Genomic DNA, 25,217 nt, shown 5'->3' with positions numbered 1-25,217 from the left:
GCGTAAGATCGGTCATGAAAATTACTTTAAAATGCCATAAGTTTATAAATCATTAAAACTTTTTGTTTGTAGTAAATCAGAAGATACTCCATTACATACGTCTCTAAAACAATATGTGTATAAAACAATATCTGTATATTGTCAAAACTTAAACAAAATTTTTAAAAATACAAGAGGTGAAAATAACGAACAGTGACCGAACGCTTAAATATTTCGAACCCAAACGATATAATTGCCCGTGGATTGAACAAAGAATATAATTACATGTATGTGTAATGATTAAATTTATTTTTCTTAGACAAGGATGGGGATTCTTGGAGACAGAACTTCCAGAAAGAAAAGAAATTCAAAGGGATTACACGTAAATTCTATTTTATATTTCATCATATAATTTATGAACAAAAACACTGAAATTTTTGCTGTTCTCTTTCAATGTTGCAGGCACTTGCAGAGGGGTCCCTTGCCTTGGCTAGGGCCCATGCAGTTCTAAATGAAACTGAAAAAAATCTTGAGCATGAAATAGAACGAGAAAACAGAAAACCGCCGACATCCAAAGTGGGAAAGTAAGATTCCTTGTAAATTTATTGAATCGCCCCTAGTTTTAAGCGGCGACAAGAATTCAAAGATGTTGAAATTCTCTTATAATAATAGGAAGTATTAAATGGATTGCATGAAAAAAGTAGATATTTTAGATAGATGCATAACAAAAATATTAAACATGATGTCTTGTCGTATAAGGTTTTGTATTTATATATCTAGACTCAGATACAAGGGAGAAAAATTTATGCATACCAAATGGATTCTTCTGGCCATTGTATTGCTCAATATTGTGGACTGCATCCTGGTGATGGGAGAACTCATACTGGATATCTATTATCTCAAAGGTATGAAATACCAGCAATATCGGTGGCAAATCTAATAGATCCCGTTGGGAATCGGGTTAGAATAGGTCCTCAGTACCCCTTGTTTGTCGTTAAGGGGGGATTAAATGGGGCGGTCCTTCGGATGAGAGTCCCGTGTCACAGCAGGTGTGGCACGATAAAAATCCCTCCCTGCTAAAAGGCCATAAGCGCCGAGCATAGGCCAAAATTTTTCAGCCAATGGTGACGTCTCAATATGAGTGAAAAATTCCCGAGAGGGACATTAAGCAATATACAACCAAATTTAATCAATCAATAAATTACTAGTATATGTACGGGGTAAATGTTATTTATTCAATAGATTTGAAGTACATATTCTAGCAAATAGAAACGTATTGCGACTTTATTATGCCATTTTCATTCGTATATGCGTACAGTGTAACATCAGTAACTTTTATTCTTTTCATATATTAGGGGTTGTTGATCACGACGAAACAGAGGCGCTGAATTTTGTTACGCAGATGAAAACTCGATATCCGACTGCTCTGTCCAGCTTCCGCTACGACTATTCGGAACTAGATGAACTCCACACTAAGATATTATCAGCTCGCATTGATTTTAACAGTACATTTAGTTCACGTAGTGGGACGAACAACAACGTAGCCTATACCACACCCTCCACTTCAATGTTGACCACCTTGTTGACGAAAGATGTTTTGACCACTGGTTTCCAGAATTCCGGAAGAGTGAAAAGAGCTGCAACTCCAAACAATGACATCGAAAACACCGGAAGTAGAATAAATGAACATGTGGATAGTTATCCAATTGAAGTTGATTTGGCACACTACTTTCATTATTGTAGCATAGCTATTTTGGCGATTTTAGTTGTTGAGGTAATTTATTAAAGGAAATGCTATGCTAATTTTCTTCACCATATACATGTACGGTTATCAAAAGAAATGTATGACCAAGTTGATAGATACTCTTGTGATTTACATAGATCCATAGGCTTAACTTCATATGGTGCTAGATTATCGAACGAATGCATTCGGAAAACAATATATGCGTGAAAATTGAAATGCGTACATGTATTATTCGTTCATAACAATGTGCTTGTATAATACATGTGCATATTTGTTTATATAAATTTGAAATGAGATACAAATTCTGATATTTTTCAATGCGTTTTCCTTTTGTTTATAGAATATAATAAAGCTTTTTAGCAGTGGCAAACAGTACTTTGGGAACAAGCTAGAGGTAAATATTTTATTGAGTCTTGTGAATAAAGTAAAAATAAAATGTATCAAACTTTGATACATGTCCATGTTTATCTAGTTTCAGAAATCCACATACAATGTACTCTAATTACGCGAGCAGTTTTGGTTTATAAGAATCATTTATTTTATATCTCGCCATATGGGCATTTGTGGCAATAGACTTAAAAAATTCACACTTTATTTTATGATAAGTGAAACACGATTATAATTTGTATTCCAGGTATTTGATGGCTTCATAGTGGTTGCTTCTTTTATCGTGGACCTGGTTTTCATCAAAGGCTTGAGTGCGTACCGGGTTCAGAAGTTTGTCGTCATTCTAGCATTCTTAGTACCGTGGAGAGTTGTCCGTGTTGTTAACAGTAAGTAGGTTATTTAATGCTCAGATTGTACAGTCTGTGTGCCATCGTAAAGTATAGTTTATTGTAAAGAATATTTTACCTGACACGAACAATTTTAAAGCTGACATGAATTAATAAATACGTACACATTTCTCATCTTATCCGCCATATTTCTCTCAGGTAGCCTAATTTACTCTACCCGTATATACCCCAGATGTGATTGTCACACCTGAGTGATTTTTCTAGGTGGACTCGATCAGTGCACATCTCCGATAGTAATATATAGGGAATGAGAAACAAATAAAATCACATTTTAAAACATTATACTTTGCTCAAAATTACAAAAATATTTATTGTATACCAATGCAACATTCTCAAAGTTTAGATAATTTAGACAAAAATGGAATTAAAAAAAAGCTTTTCTTGCATACTTGCAAGTGCATGCAAGTATTTGCAGTTTCTTATCAAATAAATGCGGATAAATCATTTGCCAATTACATACTGATAGAATGGAATAAGCAAAGAGCATGAAATATATTATTTATATCAATTCTTGCAAAATACAGGTGCATGCCATATGTATAAATGCACATGACATATTCGCCACACACACAAAAAAAAAAAAAAAACTAAAGAAAAAAAACAAACCACCGTATCAAATACAAACGTCTATTCAACAGGTTTCGGAGATGTGCACTTACCAAAAATATTAGATTCTCTTTATTCTGATAAATCCACGAAACAAAATGATAACTCCATTTGTATCTCGTTAGAACTTTACAACACGTTGTCATTCCATGATACAGACTGCGACACACTTCACCCGTGCCAAACAGGGTGTCTTCAATCAGGGGAGATATCAGAGTCGAAAATTTTTCCTGTATTGAATGCTTGTCTGGTCGAGGGTTTGCAGTTTATAGAAATCGGGAATCTAGTCATATACACTGAGCATCTGGTTGGATATATTGCGTGCACAATTCAAAATTTATCGATGATCATATACAAACTTGGATATACAAATAAGGGAATAATGATCGGAAATATACATCTGTGTGAAAATACGGGTATCACATTTGCAATCCATGATAAACAGTTATACACAAAGACATATATAATAGGAAATGTATAAACGAAAATATAGTTTTATTGTCTCTTTGGGAACCACATAATTATTTACGGTCTCTGTATGTCCATATTCATTGATTGAACAGGAGAGAGAGAGAGAGAGAGAGAGAGAGAGAGAGCTACTTCGTCGATGTACAATATATCATTTCACAGAAGGAAAGAAAATTGATCACTGATATACATGTAAATGTAAGCTTACAAGCATTAAACATTTCCAGCTATTTAAAAATTTGTGATTGACAATATATTGGAAACTTACAGGATTTGATGCTTATACATGTAAATTGAATTCATTACAAATTAAAAAATATATATTAGTTTGAACTGTGCATGTAGAAAATACTGACTTTGTATGTTAAAATAACGAAAAAAGTAAATTGTCAAAAAAGTGGGGAGAGCAGACCAGCCTCCCTCCCCACCCCAACCCCCTGTATACGTGCCTGAAACAACATTTACACAAGTGCAATTCGTGTTAAAAGAATTCCAAAATATCTTGAATTTATGAGTTCCCCTATTTATTATTTTGTGTGCAAGATTCGTTCCCGAAAATTTAGAATCATGCTTTCAGTCAGAGCAGAAATGAATTCATTTTGAAGTACATCTAGTTTGAATGGAAATGTGGGGTTCCTTCATTTAATTTCATCAGACTCATTAGAACCCCCCCCCCCCCCAACTATCCTTTTTTGTTTTTATTGATATCTAAATCCGGATATAAATTATATAATGGGTTTTTTCCCGTGATCATATAGATATTGATACTAATAATGAAAAAAGAAAATGTTAATACTCTTGCCCTTTGTATATCCTACTAATGCATTACAGTATATTGACATTGTATCATATCAAATAAAACCTCAACACGAATTTTACTGATTTATGAATACTGACATCTTATCGAATACATTGGAATTTGAAATTTCGACGTACAGCGGTATGTCTATTTTCACTTCAGTATAGATCTACCAAATGAAAATATTTATGAATAAATTACACTCAAGCCTGAAAGTAATCATTATGGCATGTTACAGAAACGTTAAAACACACATATGCTATAGCCCTGCAATGCATGCATGCGATTTTTCTGAATATATGTATTCATGAATGATTGATTGATTAAGTATTGCTTAACGTCCCTCTCGAGAATATTTCACTAATATGGCCATTGAGCAGGGAGGGATCTTTATCGTGCCACACCTGCTGTGACACGGGACCTCGGTTTTTGCGGTTTCATCCGAAAGACCGCCCCATTTAGTCGCCTCTTACGACAAGCAACGGATACTGAGGACCTATTCTAACCCGGATCCCCACGGGATTATTCATGAATGAAGTTTCTACGTTTATAAATATCTTAGTTTTTATGCATTTTGTTTTGTAATTTTGGTGTACCATTACTTACACTGTGTACATGAAGGAAAACTTAATTGGATTCTTGAAAATTTCTTGCCATTCAAAATAATAATTAAAAAAGATGAACGAAAACGGCAATAAAATAATACAAAAAAACTCAAACAAACCAAGATGTTGTGTCCGATGTTCAAAGCCCTAATGTGAGGATGAGGGGTTAAAGAGTCTTTTACTTTAACTGTCTCAATAATTTCCCCCTACACTTTATTTTCTTCAATCGTTGTGGTGGTTAGAGTCCTCTACTATGAGTGCCTCATAATATCTTCATTTTTAAAGCGCTAAGCGTAACTGCGCTTTATTGTCGCCAGTTGAATTTTGCTTTCGTCATCACGTTTCCGGTTTATCGCTACCTATAGGCAAATGTATGCATCGTTGTAGTAAACAAGTCGTGTTTAAAGTAGTTCTAAATTTGCATCCGATCTAGTACGGGGATAACATTCATATCCGCAAGGGCATTTTGTTCGGAAATACAGTTCGTTGGACAGTGAATAAAATATGTATTTAAAGGGTGACATTGGGGGAAAGTGGAACACAGAAGCGGATCATTCTTCAGGTAAAATACCGTTTGAATCTGCGTCTGTAATAATTAAAGTGATTATTAAGTAATGAAAAAGAATATGTACATGAAACCGTTTTGACTAGGGTGCCTTTGCATTGTTACCTTCGCATAACGGTTAAAGGTCAAGAAAATAAATACTGTTGCATGGTGCAATTTATAATTAAAAGCCACGTCATTAACCTATACACGAGTCATGAGAGTTTTCCATTTATGTTTTAACTGCTGTTCCGACTCAGTAAATTATTTACCCGAAACAGCAAAAAAGTGCTTAACAAAGTAACAAAAATTAACTACAGTAAGATCCGCGTTGATCGTGAATATATGATATATATATTTCTGTAAAAAATTTGTCCGACACAGCAAAACTGTGTGCAACACAGTAAACAAATTAATTGATCCGCATCGATCGTGAACGAGAAAGAACTTATGTACGATTATATTTTGACAGCGAAGGATAGAGATCGGTTTCTCGGAGGAACGATAACACCTCCCCCGATCATATATGTAAGTAGGTCATGCAGGAATTTAGAGGATGCAACGGTGTAACTTTAGGTTTACCTTACTATTTCTAAACCACCAATATATTCTTCAGAATCATCGTCAACACAATGAAATTTGATTTCGTTATTTAGTTTCAAACATGAGACTGAAAATAATGATCTGGGGGGGGGGGGGGGGGGGGGAGACAAAAGGTACAAAATTTTAGGTCTGCGTTTACGGAAGACAATGTCCTGGTTTCAAGTCTTCAAAACACCGCTTGGAATTTTACGAGGGCTGTTTACTGAAATACATATGGTTAGAACAAGTGTTAGATAAACATTGCCATTGTGTCAAGCATGAATGTAAAATGGTTTGCGGTCCACAGAACGCTACACACAATAAAAAGTAATCGTGTTTTCAATTTGTTTGAACTTCTAACATACAATTGACAATGACAGATATATGCTACATGTATTTCCGAACGTACAAAGGATGAAGGAGGGGAAGAGGGCATGGTTTTACTGTCGTTGTTTCCTGTCCCCACATTTTGTTTTCGTTGAACGATCTTTTCATATAAAAAAAAAAATGCACTTAGTTTTTCGACAAGATGCCTCTTCATTATTTCTAACAGTGGTTTGGACATTACCGTTTGAAAATTACTTTTGTAACTTTTAAGTGCCTAGCTTGGGTATCTCATTGAGCTTATACATTTACATGTTGTAAATATTATATATTCATTGCGAGTCACTTCTGTTACTTTTTTTTTCATATTAGAACTTCTAAACAAGCTGCGAATCTTATGCTTTTTTGCTTAGGTTATTTACATTTTGATATAAAGAACTGTTTTATAAAATTCAAACAATAGCAATGTGTATTATGTCTCATTAAGATAAACAGGTGAGTTTCCTTTGCAATATGAATATGAGCTTTTACATAAAAAGTGTAATACACACATGTTGAAGAGTACAGTGTTTAATGTACCTGTGTACAAACTCTTGGAGGTTTTTTTTGTTTTTTTTTTAGATTTACGTATATTAAACAATCACTACAATGTCTAAATGTAAATCCATGCATATATGTTAGTCTAATTTATCATATTGGATTTATTATATCCTCTTGCACTAACTTTCATATTAAAATGAGCTCTTTCCACTCTTGTTGATAACGCAGCATTCAGTTTCAAAGTTATTAATATTGCACATGTATGGTGAACATCTTTTTTGAATAACTTCCTAAATTTTGTTTTCAGTTCAGTTTATTTGGATTCACATTCTCTCCAACCTGATTTTGAATTGAAATCAACTTCATTATGGATTACAAAAAATAATTCCACTTTCATGGTTTGACTGCTACATGTTGTGTATGTGGTTATGTGTATTTTTCTTTTTGTCCAGTTATTTGTTTATTCCTTTCTATCATTATTTGACATACATGTATGTATCAAACTATAGATTTGTTTAATTTTAGTTGTATTCTAAATATATTTCATACACTATTAAACTGGAACACAACAGTAAGTTAGTTGCGAATACTTTTTACCGAAAACTACCATTACAACTGTTTTCACATTTTCTACCAAAACTTGACAAATTTCCAAAAAATATTCTTCTCTACAACATCACATCTGTCGGAGAAAAAAAATGCATAGTCATGTACAGCATTTCATGATCCAGGGTGTGGGCCGGAGCGGATCGGATCAGAAACCCTTGACTTTGGAAGATGGGTGGGGGCCAAACTGAGTATAAAGTGTTAATGTGTGAAATATTTGAATAACATAGCCTTTAATGCTATTGATTAATTGATTGATTTATTCAAAAACTTCTACGTGAGAAGAAAAAATCTCTCGCTGTGACCTTCAATTCGACTTTTAGATATATCGATGACGTTTTGTCTATTAACAATGATAGCTTTCATTCATATGTCGATTTGATATATCCCTGTGAGCTCGAAATAAAGGACATCACAGAGTCGTCCACTTCTGCTTCATACTTAGATATTTTATTGAAAGTAGACATTAACGGCAAACTGACAACTCAACTGTATGACAAACGGGATGATTTCAGCTTCTCCATCGTCAACTTCCCACATTTATGTAGCAATATTCCATTATCACCTGCATATGGTGTTTATATATCTCAGCTGATTCGATATGCAAGAGCTTGTTCTGGGTATAGTCAGTTTTTAAATCGAGGTAAGCTACTGACAAACAAGTTGATGGTACAGGGATTTCAACAGTCTCGATTGAAGTCAGCATTTCGCAAATTCTATGGTCGTTATAACGATCTAGTTCGTCAATACAACCTCGCATTGGGTCAAATGCTGTCTGACGTGTTTCATACCGATTGTTAAGCCGTTCTTGGCACACTGATTTTGACTGCGGATAACTCCGTTTACCTGATCAGGATATGGGGCTCACGGCGGGTGTGACCGGTCAACAGGGGATGCTTACTCCTCCTAGACACCTGATCCCACCTCTGGTGTGTCCAGGGGTCCGTGTTTGCCCAACTGTCTATTTTGTATTGCTTGTAGGAGTTATGAGATTGATCACTGTTCGTTAACTTCACCTTGTTTAACGTCCCTCTCAACAATTTTTAATTCATATGGAGACGTCGCAAAAAACGATGAAGGGCTGCAAAATGTAGGCCTTTGTTCGGCACATACGGCCTTTGAGCAGTGAGAGTTTTTTAGCGTGTCACACCTACTGTGACATGGAATATCCGGTTTTAAGTCCATCTCCGAAGACTCATGACATTCCCACCTGGTGCCGAGAGTTTGGCGATGGAAATGCACTACATGTTTTAAAGACCTAGGTCTGTCGCGGCCGGGATTCAAACCATAACTCTCCACATACAGGGCGAACACTCTTCCACCACTAGACCACCGCAGCGGTGGTAATGCTATTGATACTAAATTCTGATTATAGATATTTAAAAAGATCAGGTGTCGTTGCCAAAATGAAAGGGTTTTAGTTCCGGATGGGACCAAAATTATTATAATGACCATTGTTTTTAACATCATATAAAGTTTATATTTCACCATGTTGAAAAGTTTCAGGACATTCTTACCAATCCATATTTGTTATTAACTTACAGAAAATGTATTATTTAGTTGTGCGAAAATAAAGTATAACGCATGAACCTTTTTTTTTTTACTGTTGTTCCTGCTCATTATTAATTGAACATTACTGACAGAATTCATGAAGTCAACTTAGCGCTTTTCAGTACTTTGATTTTAATTGGTGGTGGTGTGTGTCCTCTACTATTATATCAGAACTTTCAAGCTGGGGTCAAGTGGGGGTGGGGGGCACCCAATATATCTTCTTTTTTTTTTGCCTTACAAAATAACAAATAATGGATATTGTTATTAAAGGTGGGGGACGGTCTAAACCCTCTTGTCCCCTCCCCTTGATTCTATGTACTTGATAACGAGGCATGATATGATAAACTTATTACATTTTGCATTAGTACAATTTGCGTCGAGTTCAACGCAGAATGTAATAACGCAAAATGGCATAGATATATAAGATCTATTGAGCGCCAAATTAGCATAAAGTGAAGTAATTGAAAATAACAATATTTAAAGATACGTTTCCTAATACACTTACACGGGCTAAGTGTTTCGCAGTCTATACAATGGACAATGGTATTTACTGTTGGAATACAAATGGAGTTTATCGTTTTGTTTTGTTTCATGAATTATGCAAATAAAGGGGTTTTACTACTACTTAGAGTATTTTCGACAAGTGTACACGTACATCTGCGATCCTTTACAGATATTACGAGTAGACCTAGGTAAATAGTTGTCCGTATTCGATGCTTTTTCGTGGCGAGCATACATGGCCATGTCATTCTGTACAAGTACAGTAGCATTTATGTACTTGCATTTTGCTTGAAGTAAGTGTGAATGGTATAGATTTTATACCTTTGCTTATTCCATTTTATCAATAGATTATAGATGAAATATTTCTCCGCGTTTTTGTATAGTTTTGACATATTTACTGCAAATGTACGCACATTCACGTAAAGAAAGGCATTCTATATTTATTTATCCAAAGCTTTTAAAATGATTTACTACAATACGATATGTTTATTGTAATTTTGAGCACTGCGTAGTGTTCCAAAACGTGATTTCATTTCTTCTTGATGTCCTATAAATTAGTATCGGAGATGTATGTGTTACCTGTCGAAGCTACCCGCACAGGTACATATAAATCGAAGACACTGATGTGAAGTGAAGCGTAGCAAAACTCGTCCCCTTATATACCATGCGAACTCTTGATACATATAACAATAGAATATCCAACTAATATGGCGGATTAGCAAATAAATATGGCGGACATATAGAATTATACTATATTTATTAATACATGTCAGCTTTAACACGAATTTTAAACTCTAGAGTAGGCGTGGATTTCTCGAAAAGGTCTTAAACTTAAATTTGAGTTTTCTTTTTATTTGAGTAGTCAAAATTTGAGAATATCCGAGACTTACTTACAGTAATTGGATATTGCGAAAATATGCAGGAAAACTAGAATCACCTTTAAGGTTATCACCTGAGCCATTTCTCGAAAAGTCGAAGCTTAGACTAAGGTGCGACGAATTACAGTAGTATGGACGTGTAACGTGGATGAATCTCTCCCTCTTTCTCGTTATATTGATTCATGAATTATACCAATATTAGTATGATATATCCCTGTGAGCTGGAAATATAAGACCAGAGTCGTCCACTTCTGCTTCATACTTAGATATTTTATTGAAAGTAGACATTAACTGCAAACTTACAATTCAACTTAAGACAAACGGGATGATTTCAGCTTCTCCATCGTCAACTTCCCATATTTATGTAGCAATATTCCATTATCACCTGCATATGGTATTTATATAAGATTATCTATCAACTGATTCGATAAGCAAGAGCTTGATCTGCGTATGGTCAGTTTTTAAATCGAGGCAAGTTACTGACACACAAGTTGATGGTACAGGGGTTTAAACAGTCTCATTTCGCAAATTCTATGGTCGTTATAACGATCTAGTTCGTCAATACAACCTAACATTGGGTGAAATGCTGTTTGACGTGTTTCATACCGATTGTTAGGCCGTTCTTGGCACACTGATTTTGACTACGGATAACTCCGTTTACCTGATCAGGATATAGGGCTCACGGCGGGTGTGACCGGTCGACAGGGGATGCTTACTCATCCTAGGCACCTGATCCCACCCCTGGTGAGTCCAGGGGTCCGTGTTTGCCCATCTCTTTATTTTGTATTCCTTATTGGAGTTATGTGGTCGATCATTGTTCGTTATCTTCGCCTTTCATGAATGTAAAACTGATTTACCAGTGTATGTGATCCACTTACTATCGGTCCCATGGTGATCCGGGTTAGAATAGGTTCCTAGTACCCCTTGCTTATCGTAAGAGGCTACTAAATGGGGCGGTCCTTCTTCGGATGCGACTACTAAACCGAGGCCCCGTTCACAGCAGGTGTGGCACGATAAAGATTTCTCCCTGCTCAGAGGCCATAGGCGCCAAGCATAGGCCTAAATACCGGCAATGATGACGTCTCCATATGAGTGAAAGATTCTCGAGCGATACGTTAAACAATATAAAACCAAGCCATTTATTTTCGCGAGATTAATCAAGGAGGTCTTAGTCTATATATACATGTAGCGATGGCGTCATAACGCAATATTGGCAAGCTAGCGCCACATTTATTATATAATAACATGCAAACAACGTTTATGAAAAATATGCAATTAATTAATTATCATATTCTATCATAGTGATTTAAAATTTTTACTTATAAATTTTCAAATACCTTTAATATATGCAAATAATGTTTGGAAGTTATGATTAAAAGGTAAACTATTCAATAAATAAATCAAGGTTTAAGGAGTCGGGATAGTGTACATAATTACATTGTAATAGTATTCAATTTTCAAATGAAATCATTCACCGCAGGCATGCCTTTGGCTATTATCATACAACGAAGGGTGTTTATAAATAAACGTTAGTTTACATCATTATTTACATTTTTATTGTATAAGTATAATTCATTTCGAGGTAAGAATGTATTAAGTGGGCACGCACTCCCACTTTTTTCTGACAAAGAACATGTATGGGGGGATATATCAGCCTAGTGGCCTTTTCCCACTTTTCTTTTTACTGTATGGACTATTACATTGTAAGAGGGAAAATTCTACTAAAATTGGTTAAGTATTGAAGAGAATGATTTAAGAAAACCGGCTTGGTAAAGTAAACGTTTTGTTCGTTAACACCCCCTCCCCATTTTTTGTTGTTGATGAAATCAGTGGTATATGCCAAGTGAACACTTTTTGTCTCACGCCGCCGGAGACAGAGAAATAGCGTGTTTTTAGAACAAAGTGTTTTAAGCAACACATACAAAACATCTTTTAACGCCAAGATTTTCCTCTCCAGGTTTGGTGGTTGCTGTTATTGACCATGAACACTTCCGGATGAAGCTGATGTACAAGCAAAAGAAACAGATTGCTGCCGATCTTAAAACTGCGAAAGCTAATTTCAAAGACCTGCAGGTATAAAGATCGTAAAACATTTTATAATTTCTGAAAACCAAGATATACTGGATAATCATAAGGACGTGCGGAGTGCGATAGGTGTCTTAATTTCTTTTTATTTTGAGAGTATAAAACCATTGTATTTTGCAGAAATTACGTCACGGTTAAACCATTTCATATTCCCAATAATAATAAATATAAATAAACTTTCTTTGCATTATTGGTGATATGATGACTTTTATTTATTTCATGTATGCTAGCTTGAGAAATGTGTTTTGTAATGAAATCCTAATTTTTTGTTTCATTGGGATTGGTATCCAAAACTTATTTTTGGTGCGTGTTTTTATCCGAGAATTACAATCAATGAAACAGCTAAGGCTATTAAAAATATGCATTTATTGCACAAAAATATGATATTCTTCCTTGCCTGATTTTCCTTAAACTTTTCCTCATAATACATAATGCCCAGACCCCTGTCAGTTTACTCTGTTTTACAGGCCTAGGTCACTGAACTTTTCTTAATATGGACATTTATTTTTTTATGTATCGCAGCTTACTTTATATGCGATTTCAATACATTACTAGTAGGGTCAAATTCGAAGTTCAGAAGTTCAATGAACGTATATTTGTTTATAAGATTAAACCACAAGGCTGTCACCTTTTACAACGAACGGTTGATTTCTGATGGAATAGTAATTTAATTTTTTTTAAAAACACGTTACAAGTGATCTCGATGTTGCCTGTCTGTGAAGAAACTAAATAATGATTATAACACTCACAAGATCTACGATATATGCCCTAGGTTTATTAGGACCCCGCATGAAATGCGGGAGCCCTATAGTAATCACATTGTCTGTCCCTCCGTCTGTCTTTGTGACACGATATCTCAGAAAGTTTTCATTGTACAGCTTTCAAATTTTGTATAGAAATATTTTACAATAAGAGGAAGACACCTATAGATTTTAAAGGTCATGTCACTTTGTATGTATGTCATCATCTTTGTTTATATGACTATCTGGTTTCCATTGTCTAAGGGAGATAATTCAATTTGAATTATGATATATGTTTTTGAATGTGACATAAAAATTGCTTGGTGTGTTACATGTATTTTGAATTAAATGTACGTCATTCGCAGTCAACAACTCTCGATCGGCATCGGAATACGAAATTAAATTTCTGACATCCGGTGGCAAAGTGGAGGAAGGTTCAAACGTAACATCTTCACAAGTCAAGGGTTATTGATTCGTTACCCCGCACTAACCCTTGACATCAGTCGCTATATAAAAGTTGGGCTCATTAGACCATTACGCAATCCACGATAAATAAAACATCCAATGAAATCACTGCATCTTGTTACGGTGTACATGGATACAAATGACGTGATCTCATACAACACGCGCAATTGTAATATTTACACCCACTAATTACGTTTATTGATAGTATATATCAAGTTTGGAAACCTTTTTGCTTAAGACAATATTGCTTAAACGATTGAAATAGCCATAACTGTAGGTATCAATACACGTGTTTTTATTTGAATCTCTCGCTTCGCGTTCACCCGTGGTTGTTATAAATAGAACCGCATTCTCATTAGTTCCCTTTCTTTTGTGGAAACAATCAGAACGAGCCCAACTTTTTGATAGTCAATGATGTCAAGGGTTAGTGCGAGGTAACGAATCAATAACCCTTGACTTGTAAAGATGCAAACGTAATTGCTTCATTGAATTATGTACTATCAATTGCACATTACACCTTAGAGAACTGATCCTTTTGATAAACAAAGTCACAAAATAGATACAGTATGAGCTTCCTTTATTCATTAATGTTAACGAACTTTCGTCGGTGAAAATCTCGAAATGGCGTGTTTCACTGCTTGTTCACGTGAATGTCCACAGTTTCTACGTGAGTATTTTGATAGTTTCTTATGAATGTTTTAGCGAATGCATGACATGTTTCTGCTAGGAATAAGGGAAACTGCCTCACCATTGTATGTAAAGACATAATCTATGAATTTCTATTTTTGAAAAATGTCATTGTAGAACACTTCTATCAAATGTGTTTGAAAACACTTAGACCCCCGATGTCAGAATTTCCTTATCCTAGACATCAATTTGTCAAATTTATAATCCCTTTCGAATGATATGTACCACATTTTGTACCAGGTATCCATTTTGAATCCCCTTACATTGGGATTTAGTTGCACTGTTGTGTTTGAGTGGATGAGTGTGTGCCAAGCGAAGTAATTTACATTTGCATCAGTCTCTCATAAATATGCTTTATATTTCATGATTCCTTTTTCACAAATTTTCATTCCAATGTACAGTGTATCTTTGAATATTATTAATTCTAACATATATACCAACCCCAAACTTTGCTATATCAAATACAGATGTCACTTTCCTCTAATAACACTCAGCGGTTTTCTTGCTGACCGTGTCTGTTCGTGTGTACGTTCCATTTCTTCTCCGGTATATACGCAAAACATTCAGGGATGCAGCATCGTAAACAAAGATGTAAATTCCGATTGATGTAACATTTTTATATTTCTTGCATATGAGACTTTCAATGTATTTTGTATTTGATTTCAATGGTACTAGCATGGATGCTGTCTTCCACAAAGATCTACATGTAGGTTCATTATTACGATTTAAAGGTTAAAAAGCAACGTTACAGGAAGGGACATTGTGCATATACTTACGTAGTTAGGGGTCTAATGCTGGTATATTGACCGTGTAATTTCAGATTTGTTTCGAGGCGATGAGAAAACTTGCAGCGTCTGCAGGTGTTGAAATGAAAGAAATCGAAGCTGTTAATGGTGAGTAGTGTCGAAGTAGACTATGTGTACAACATTTAAAACAGCTGCATTTACCCAAATCATGAATATATTAGTACACTGGGTCTTAGAAATTTTAAACTTTAAATTATGAAAAGAAATGTTCATTACAAATTCCATGAGCATACAAGTATTCATTTATATATGTATCAAATACGATTGGTCTTGATTTTAAGTTTGTTTTCTATAGCTCTCCATCCCGAATTCAAGTCGAAGAGGAAAGGATTGACAGGATTTGCCTCCTCCTTCGCCAAACAGTCCATCCAGACGCAGCTATCCAACAGTGCGTTTGGTAGTCTATCGGTAGACGGCACTTCATTCAGCAACAACACCGAATCCTTCAACACGAACTCCCACAATCATATATAAAAATATACCAAATTTTTGTATTTGTTTAAAATTTGATCAATGATATGTTCTAAAAATGTTGCATAACTGATTGGAAATAAGCACTAAATCAGCACAAAAACCTTGAAACTCGTGTCATGATCTGTGCAGAAACCGCTATGTGGTACTCGTACGTACATGAAAGAAACTGGAAGCATTTGATTTAACCATTCAGTGCGTCCCACATCAAGTGTCGATGACATGTCAGACAAAATTGTTAGCACTGATGTACATGTAATTGCTAGATAAGATTCTAACGATGAGCTAGAAAACTATATCGGTCGCAGTGGCCTAGTAGGTAGTACGCTTGCTTCGCAACGAGGAGGCTTTTATTTCGATTCTGGATCCATAAAAAAACTATTAACATAAGTTGTGACTTTGTTACATCGATAAATTCCCAATATGAAAAGTGAAAGTCACCGGTCTTTCTGATATGAGCATAAAATAGATACTTATTATACTAGCTGCAAAACTGTAGCTCTATGAGAAAAAAATCTTGACGTACCAGAGAACTGCGCTATTTTTCTGTGTGTGATTGAGGTCTTTTATCACTGTGTTCTTGCGACGTCAACAAACGAAATCATTTAAGGTATCTCATTACACTAAAATTTTATTTAATGACTCGTTAAAACACCTCTTATGAAGTATGATTTCACCATCGAAAGAGTGAAACAAGCTCTCAATTATATTATGATTTTTCCCGAAATGATAAAAAAGGTGTTTTGTTTGCAAATAAGTGATTCTAGAGTCCAAATTTTGCTGTAATTTGGTGAATGATATTAATATGTAATAAATCATGCCTAAAAGATTTAGATATAAGCGTTCTAATTTTTTAGAAAAAAATATTTATGAAAATTGAAAACGTTATTCGTTAGTGGTTTTTAAATCTACGGATAAAATCTTCAAAAAACATGTCAGAAAAGAGATATATCGAAGAAATATATTATAAAATGAAATTGAAATGAAATGGTCGTAATTAAGAAATATTATATTTTTTAAGGGTTCGAAAGATATTGAGCAGACAGTATATTCCTATGTCCAGTTTGACCTTTGCCCATGTGACCTCAAAATTAAGAGGGGCCATCTTCTCCTGAATGTGTACCAGTGTACCAAGTTTGATGTCTGCCAAGCAAAGGGTTCTCTAGACATTGAGTGGACAGTATATTCCTATGTCCAGTTTGACCTTTGGCCATGTGACCTCAAAATCAATAGGGGTCATCTACTCCTGGGGATGTACCAGTGTACCAAGTTTGATGTCTGTCAAGCAAAGGGTTCTCAAGATATTGAGCGGACAATGTCTTCCTATGTCCAGAGTAGATTGACCTTTTGACCTAAAAAATACAATAGGGGTTCTCTTCTACTCATAACCAACCCAGATATGAAACATCATTACGATCAAGTGAATGGTTCTTAAGATATTGAGCGGACATGTGGTCTACATGTACCTACCGACCGATAGGTGCAAACCAATATGCCCCTCTTCTTTGAAGGGGGGCATAATAAATTACCAAATGTTCTCGCCTATTTAGGATTCCAAAAATGCAGTCACTAAACATCTAGCTGTTGGTAAATAAAGATAATAAGTCAAACACAAGATGCTTAACGTGTTGACTTATAAGATCATGCATTATCGTTGTTTTTACATACCACACTCCTTGTTGTAAGTACACACATACACTGTATTATGTGCGCATGTCGATATATGTGCGTTAAAGACGTTGTGCCATATGCATGAGGTGGGGAGGGGGGCATGCATATAAACCCTCTGTGTTCTTTCCATTATCTACCCATATACATTGTATGTCGCTACTCGCTAACACCTCTGTCAATGCCGAAATTATAAGATTCTTGTAAACACTTTGCAAACTCTTATACAAACATTGAACTTAGCTTAATCAATTTATGGTGAAGAATTTAAAAATGAAATTCTTTAACCGCTTATAAACAAATTTCTACAATTTTAATCACATTTTCCCGATTTTTGGTGTTATGTTAGTCACATTAATTACATTAATGCTTTAATCTCTTTCCGTTCCACGTTTGAAATATCGTAACTTAGAATATACATGTAACAAATGCAATATAATATCAAATCCACTATTCAGATAAGAAATGAGCTTCATTTTTGAAAATACATCAGGGTATAAACTGCGACGAATTGTATATCTGAGAAATGGATTGTGTATTCGAGTCGATCTAGCATAATAGCAAAACATACAGGAAAGTATTATGACTAAAAATTTATCAGGAATGACAGATTTAAGGGGTGGGTGGGTGCGTACCCACACCCATCTGCTAAAATTTTGTAAGTTTAATGCAATAACGTGTCCTTTAACAGAATGCAATTTAATGGAATATATGTATATAGATGATGTAGACCAATGCATCAAAATATCACGCTCCCCCAAACGAATATAAAAAATAAGTTATTTCTTCTCATCCGAATTTTCAATTGGCTGTATGCCAGTTCACGTTTCTAAAATTGGACATGTCCGATTAAAATTGTAGCAAAATTTTCTAAAAATATTTTTAAAGTAGCAGGTGAGTCTCAAAAGTGATCGTAAAGTACTACAATCCCGAGGCTCAAGTACGCATGTAGAAAAAGTCTCAGCACTACATGTAAATGTAGCCAATCTGGCAAAATGTCTCAGTACTACATGTAGACAGTCTGAAAAACGTCTCAGTTCTACATGTAGCCAATCTGACAAGTGAAGGTCTCAGTACTACATGTAGTCAGTCTGACTAGTGAAGGTCTCAGCAGTACATGTAGCCAGTCTGACAAATGAATGTCTCAGTACTACATGTAGCCAGTCTGACAATGAAGGTCTCAGTACTACATGTAGCCAGTCTAACTAGTGAAGGTTTCAGTACTACATGTAGCCAGTCTGACTAGTGAAGGTCTCAGTACTACATGTAGCCAGTCTGACTAGTGAAGGTCTCAGTACTACATGTAGCCAGTCTGACTAGTGAAGGTCTCAGCACTACATGTAGCCAGTCTGACTAGTGAAGGTCTCAGTGCTACCTGTAGCCAGTCTGACTAGTGAAGGTTTCAGTACTACATGTAGTCAGTCTGACTAGTGAAGGTCTCAGTACTACATGTAGCCAATCTGACTAGTGAAGGTCTCAGTACTACATGTAGTCAGTCTGACTAGTGAAGGTCTCAGTACTACATGTAGCCAATCTGACTAGTGAAGGTCTCAGCATTACATGTAGACAGTCTGACAAATGAAGGTCTCAGCACTACATGTAGACAGTCTGACAAGTGAAGGTCTCAGCACTACATGTAGCCAATCTGACTAGTGAAGGTCTCAGCATTACATGTAGACAGTCTGACAAATGAAGGTCTCAGCACTACATGTAGACAGTCTGACAAGTGAAGGTCTCAGCACTACATGTAGCCAATCTGACTAGTGAAGGTCTCAGCATTACATGTAGCCAGTCTGACTAGTGAAGGTCTCAGTACTACATGTAGCCAGTGTGACTAGTGAAGGTCTCAGCACTACATGTAGCCAGTCTGACAAGTGAAGGTCTCAGTACTATATGTACCCAGTCTGACAACTGAAGGTCTCAGTACTACATGTACCGTCTGACAAGTGAGGTCTCAGCACTACATGTAGCCAGTCTGACAAGTGAAGGTCTCAGTACTACATGTAGCCAGTCTGACTAGTGAAGGTCTAAGTACTACATGTAGCCAGTCTGACTAGTAAACTATTCCCTGGTTTTTATTCTTTATCGTCTTTTAATCAAAATTTGTTTTGGAAACTAAAAACAGTACTTGATTACGAAATTACGGATATTAAAAACGTAAAGTCACGTGTACATGTATGTGAACTGAAAATACTATTAGTTTTACGTCGCATTTTGTTATCAAACTCACTTTTGGATCCGGGTTAGAATAGGTCCTCAGTACTCCTTGCTTGTCGTAAGAGTCGACTTAATGGGACAGTCCTTTGGATGAGACCGCAAAAACCGAGGTCCCATGTCACAGCAGGTGTGGCACAATAAAGATCCCTCCCTGTTCAATGGCCATAAGCGCCGAGCATAGGCCTAAATTTTGCAGCCCTCCACCGGCAAAGGTGACGTCTCCATATGAGTGAAATATTCTCGAGAGGGACGTTAAACAGGATACAATCAATCGTTATCAACATACAGTAAAACATAAGAGTTTCTGGGGCTTCACCCTGAACCCCACCCCAGCCTCTCGGGTTTTTCCAATTTCCAGCACTGAAATTCTGGATCCGCCCATGAGGATGTATACAGATGTACTCCCAGCATACTATGCGTCGAAAACGAAAATTTCCCGTTCTACTGGACAGTCATCATTGATCCTTTGGCTAAGAAATGAATATAGGTCAGGTAAAAGTGACCGTAAGTACTGGCTTGTGAAACATCTTAAGGACTATATCAATATCGAGTGAAATGGGTGAGTAAAGATTACTGACGATGAGAACAAAAGTTTATCATTTTTTAAAAAAAAGAGAAATATTTACCCTCTCTAAATGGCTGGTAAAGATTAGAATTGTTTCAATTGAAAATATTTATAACGGTGGATATTTTATAATCTTTAGTGTAAAGTTCATGCATTGATAGTACATAACCTAGTGGTATGTACCGGTAACGCGCAAGGCTGGTCAGCTTACTGGTTGGAATTCCATTACGATTTAAGGGTGTGCGTTTTATGTCCTTGGACTTGCAGCTATAACTGTATGTCGGTATCGACTTGGGTTGCAGGGGTGGGGATAATTACCTGCAATGGACTTTATGTCTATTTAAGGGGCATGCACCTAGGAAAGAATCATTGTATTTCTGTTGAAATAAAGTAAATGTACATGTGATATGTGAAAATTTATCAGAATGATTACACACGGTCAATGTGCGACAGTCGAAACTCTGGCAGCAGGTGTGACATCACACACATGCAACGACGGATTTATGAAGCACTCTCGTTTACTTTTTTTATGGAATAAAAGCAATGAAACAATCTACGTAATTCTGAACACCGTAGCATCCATTTCTAGACACTAACAATCTTTCAGAATATATTAGGAATATCTCTAACTGGTTAATGGACTCTAACAGGCTTGTCGATATCACATCACTGTCATTACCCTAAGGCTTCTGCCTTTCCTGGCCGTTAATCGTCTACAGTAATACACACGTCCCTCGCGGGAATTCCGTTACCATTTGAAAACGAACATCCCTGAGGTTCCCCTATTAACCTATCAACAATATTTACAACTTTTTAAAAAACATTTTTCACTTGAACGGTGTAATGTAGTGGTTCCTAAACGTCTTTCAACATTTCATGAAACAGATAGGCGAGATTATCGCCAGGTACCAATAATGTCGACGTTGTCATACAAAATGACATATATATATAATTTATCATATGGACGAAAACTTAATATCTTTAATCTATGGATAGTAGATATAAATTGCATATTTTTTTCGAAGTTGAGGGTGTCACGTAATCATTGGTATTGGAATTATACAAACCTTTCATGCAGGTGTCTTTATGTTATATTAGAAAGAATTTGTCATTTCTTTACATGTGTGACCAGTCGACAGGGGATGCTTACTCCTCCTAAGCACCTGATCCCACCTCTGGTACAAATGTATATTCAGGGGTCCGTGTTTGCCCAAGTCTCTAATTTGTATTAATTGCTTATAAGAGTTATGAGATTGATCACTGTTCGTTATCTTCACCTTTCATGTATGCTTTTGATGAAAGATAGAAACACCAAAATCAATTTTACTGATGTTGTTTGGCATGTAGATTTTTAAAATCGTGTGCCCAAAAAAGGGAAATGAATTTACATTTTTAAAGACATTACGCCGATATACAGATTTTTCTAACGAAAACAAACCATATAATGTTCTTTTAACATCTTTCTTTTACTCGCCACGCCTATTTCGCGAGTACATGTATATTAGGCGCGTCATACTCCATTTACGTAAATAATCTTTAAAATACGCCCACAGAAAGGGTGGAAGCTAATACATGTATAACTTATTAAAACTATTTTGGGTGTTTACATGAGAACATTTTGTATCGTAAAAAGATAACAAATATGCGTTTCGGTATGACGTCATATATGGCTGTTATAAATAGATCACGAATGTACGTTATAAAATTGGAAATGAAAAAGTATGTGTTCAAACATTGATCTACATGTAACTGGTGATAATATAAACGGTAAAACACCAAAAGTTTATCGAAAGTGCTGCTAGAATCCTACCTCTTTCAGTAAGAAAGGATTGTTGCATATCTAAAAACGAAACCATCTCAGTGGTTTGATCTTCTAGAGTTTTCTTAACATAAGATTTTAGCAGCAATTGCTCTAAAAGTTTGCGGTGTAGTGTTATACTTTTTCAGTTTTATACCAGCGTATGAAAGAAGAAAATCGGAGCGAGTTGAGCAAACTTGTCAATGAATGAAATCAGCAAACCTTCATATTGTTGATAAATTCTCAGTTTATCACATATATATTCCATAATTAATATGAATTAGACGAACTTGGCTCCAGTCTTTGGCACCCTGTTTCTCCTTCTGGCTCTTACAAGTTTATTGTCATTTCGGATTTCCAAAATTTCGACTTGAGCATCACTGAAGAGACATTATTTGTGGAAATGCGCATCTGGTGCATCAAAATTGGTACCGTATAAGTTTTACATTACGGCCCCTGGGTCGAGGCCTCTGCTGGTGGACTGTTAGTCCCTGATGGTTTCTACACCCCAGTAGCTAAGTACGTCGTTACTAGCTTGAAAATACGGATATATATTTAATTGCTGTGATAAGATTTAGAAATTAATTTCAAAATTAAGGATTATCTGCCTCATGCATAGCTCTAATCCGTAGACGAATTTGGCTCCAGTCTTTGGCACTCTGTTTCTCCTTTTAGCTCTTACAAGTTTATTGTCATTTTTCGGCTTGGCCATCACTGCAGAGACATCTGGTGCATCAAAATTGGTACCGTATAAGATTTACATTAATGGCATTTATTTTAAATACTAGTACTCCATATTTGGTCAATATTTACATGACACAGTTGATACATTCTTTGCATGTGTCATCGTCACTAGGTGCATATGTAACCGTAACTAGTATAATGGGGGTAGGGATGCCAAAAATCCTCTGTACACTGGCTCCAGTAAAAAGTTCAACCCATGTAAGGTAGTTCCTGAACTATGGTCAACACATCGGAATGAAAACAACAGCAAGGGGTTCAGAATTTATTATTATTATAGGAAGAAATAACAAGGTTGAATTAAAAAACAAAGTAAATAAAGTGTTACCAAAATTGAAATAAATCAACAAAATATGGAATATCCTGAGTTATTGAATAAATGAACAAAAAGGACTCGTCGATGATATTTGAAAAATATGTAGGGAAAGGTGACTGTGACGGAGTCAAAAATGAAAACTAAATATACCCCTACTGGGCCTCCATGATACTGAAAACTTCCAAAAATAGAGAAAGGGAATGAGCTGCATCTTAACCTGCGTAGAAAATGATTGACCTTGAAAGTTTCAAGTATAAAACATTTTACTACGTATGTTGATTGGAAATGACTACCGACCACCTGATGTTGAGGATGTTTCTGAGAGTTCTGTTCACAAATGCCTGTAGTCTGTTGGTGTTGGGTCTTTGTAACTCGCCAAGTTTATTAACCACATAGTAGGACATGCTTCACATTGATGTTGAATATCCGGATCTCGTTGTGGAGTGAGAGAGCTGTTTATCTCCAGATCTGTCGTAAGGTGTTGAAAGCATGTCTTGTGTTGTTCATTCAGCATTTATTGTCTTCATATGTGTCCTTATCTTTACTGACTACATCTACACTGCCCCGGTAGACAAACTTGTCAACTTCCTTCATGTCTTCTTGGTGGAGTCGCACTGGAGCCTGCTGTTTGTTGTTCACTCTCATGACATCTGTCTTCCCGATGTTGATTCGGAGCGCATTCTTTTCCTGCTTCTTCTGCAACACGACAGTTTCTCTTGTGCATCTTGCTGTTTGTGGGAGAGAAGGCGGACGTCGTTTGCGAAGTCCAGGTCCTCCAGCTACTTTGTGAAGGTCCACTGGATACCTGTCCTACCTGCTGTAGCCTGTCTCATAACCCAGTTAATCACCACGAAGAAGATTGATGGTGAGAGCAGACAGTCCTGGCGAACGCCAGTCTGTACAGTGAAGGGTCATTGCTTTGTGTTAAGGAATATACATGTAGTATTTGTCATAGATTTTAAAAATACAAGGGTTTTTTTAATGTCTAAACAGTACTGGTTGACATAAGTGTATGGAAATTTTGACTTGTGCAATATTTGGTGTGCAGATTATCAATCCTAATGTTGGATAAAGCGCATACACAATGTTATTGTTTCAAAAGTTAATTGTTCTGATTATTGTATAATATGGAAAGGATTCCCCAAAGTTGTTGGGTGCATTAATGGGGTTCAGATAAGAATTTTGGCCCAATTTGTTAATGAACCTGACTATATCAACAGAAAGGGATTCCATAACCTCAATGTCAAAGTAATAAAAAGTTAATACAATTGAGATCCAATCATTTTTTAAAATCTTGTTGCATTACTGAGAACAGTAAAGAATAAAATTGCAATTCAATTAATTGTGTATAATCAAACATGGTTTATGGTAACCATGGTTATTAAATAAGAATATGACATTTAGATAACAAATTATTTTACATATGTACATACATATTAGATGGTGTGTGATCCAGCTTTCTGAGTTGTGCCACATGGCCTTGATTCATTTTTAAAAAGAAATTCCCATCTTTGTCAACAGTTTGAAAATGGTACTTTAATTTTCTGCATTAATTATCACATTATAGCCATCATGTGTATGCTAGCTAACAAATATTTGTAAACTATCTGGAGTTTTAGCTTACTACATTTTCCGGTAATACAATATACATGTATATTTTTGCCTCTTTAGGCTTGCGTGATGGCATTTTGGTTGGAAATTCTGGGTACCACATTACACGATACTAAGACACTCTATTTAACACCTTCAACACAATCAGAGGAGAGCTTTAATGCCAGTCTTTGCCGAACTCGTGTTCTGATCGAGCACTTTTGATATTATAAAAAGGTTTCAAGCACTCCATGTGGGGTTCCGAGTTTCCTTAGACCAAGCGGTAGAGTACAAAACGGCTCGTGTTATTCTCGACTCTCTGGGAATGTTTGTGTACAGCAGAATTGTACAGACATTGATGTGGCTGCATGCATTCAACAGCATGTACAGGAAACAGGACGTGTTAATGAAGGCATCTTAGAGAGAGAGAGCAGCAATCACTCCAGGGTTCTTTTGAAAAAATGAACTTTATATAACCTTGAACTATTTTGTTTTAATCTAATGTCACAGTTGTAATTTATAAGTGTGTTGTAGCAAGCGCTACAGC

The 25,217-nt window shown here is 35.9% G+C and overlaps 1 protein-coding gene across 1 annotated transcript; it reads left to right on the top strand.

Moving 5' to 3' along the window:
- Positions 1-304: 304 nt before the first annotated feature.
- Positions 305-15,877, top strand: LOC125648425 (uncharacterized). The gene is made up of 9 exons (XM_048875537.2): positions 305-361; positions 442-563; positions 760-884; positions 1,335-1,753; positions 2,064-2,117; positions 2,358-2,496; positions 12,479-12,594; positions 15,319-15,391; positions 15,600-15,877. The coding sequence occupies exons 1-9, from the start codon at positions 305-307 to the stop codon at positions 15,776-15,778; spliced, it is 1,284 nt and encodes a 427-aa protein (XP_048731494.2). The 3' UTR covers positions 15,779-15,877.
- The last annotated feature ends 9,340 nt before the right edge of the window (positions 15,878-25,217 follow it).

The sequence above is a fragment of the Ostrea edulis genome, chromosome 6 (genome assembly GCF_947568905.1).
Source record: "Ostrea edulis chromosome 6, xbOstEdul1.1, whole genome shotgun sequence".
Taxonomy (NCBI): Eukaryota; Metazoa; Mollusca; class Bivalvia; order Ostreida; family Ostreidae; genus Ostrea; species Ostrea edulis.
This window is presented reverse-complemented; position numbering and strand designations above follow the sequence as displayed.

Bases quoted from the DNA above. Each gene is read 5' to 3' on its own strand.
- LOC125648425 (XM_048875537.2), top strand. From the start codon at position 305: ATGGGGATTCTTGGAGACAGAACTTCCAGAAAGAAAAGAAATTCAAAG. The intron at 2,497-12,478 runs GTAAGTAGGTTA...TTTCCTCTCCAG, and splicing joins AGTTGTCCGTGTTGTTAACA to GTTTGGTGGTTGCTGTTATT. The intron at 15,392-15,599 runs GTGAGTAGTGTC...TGTTTTCTATAG, and splicing joins AGAAATCGAAGCTGTTAATG to CTCTCCATCCCGAATTCAAG.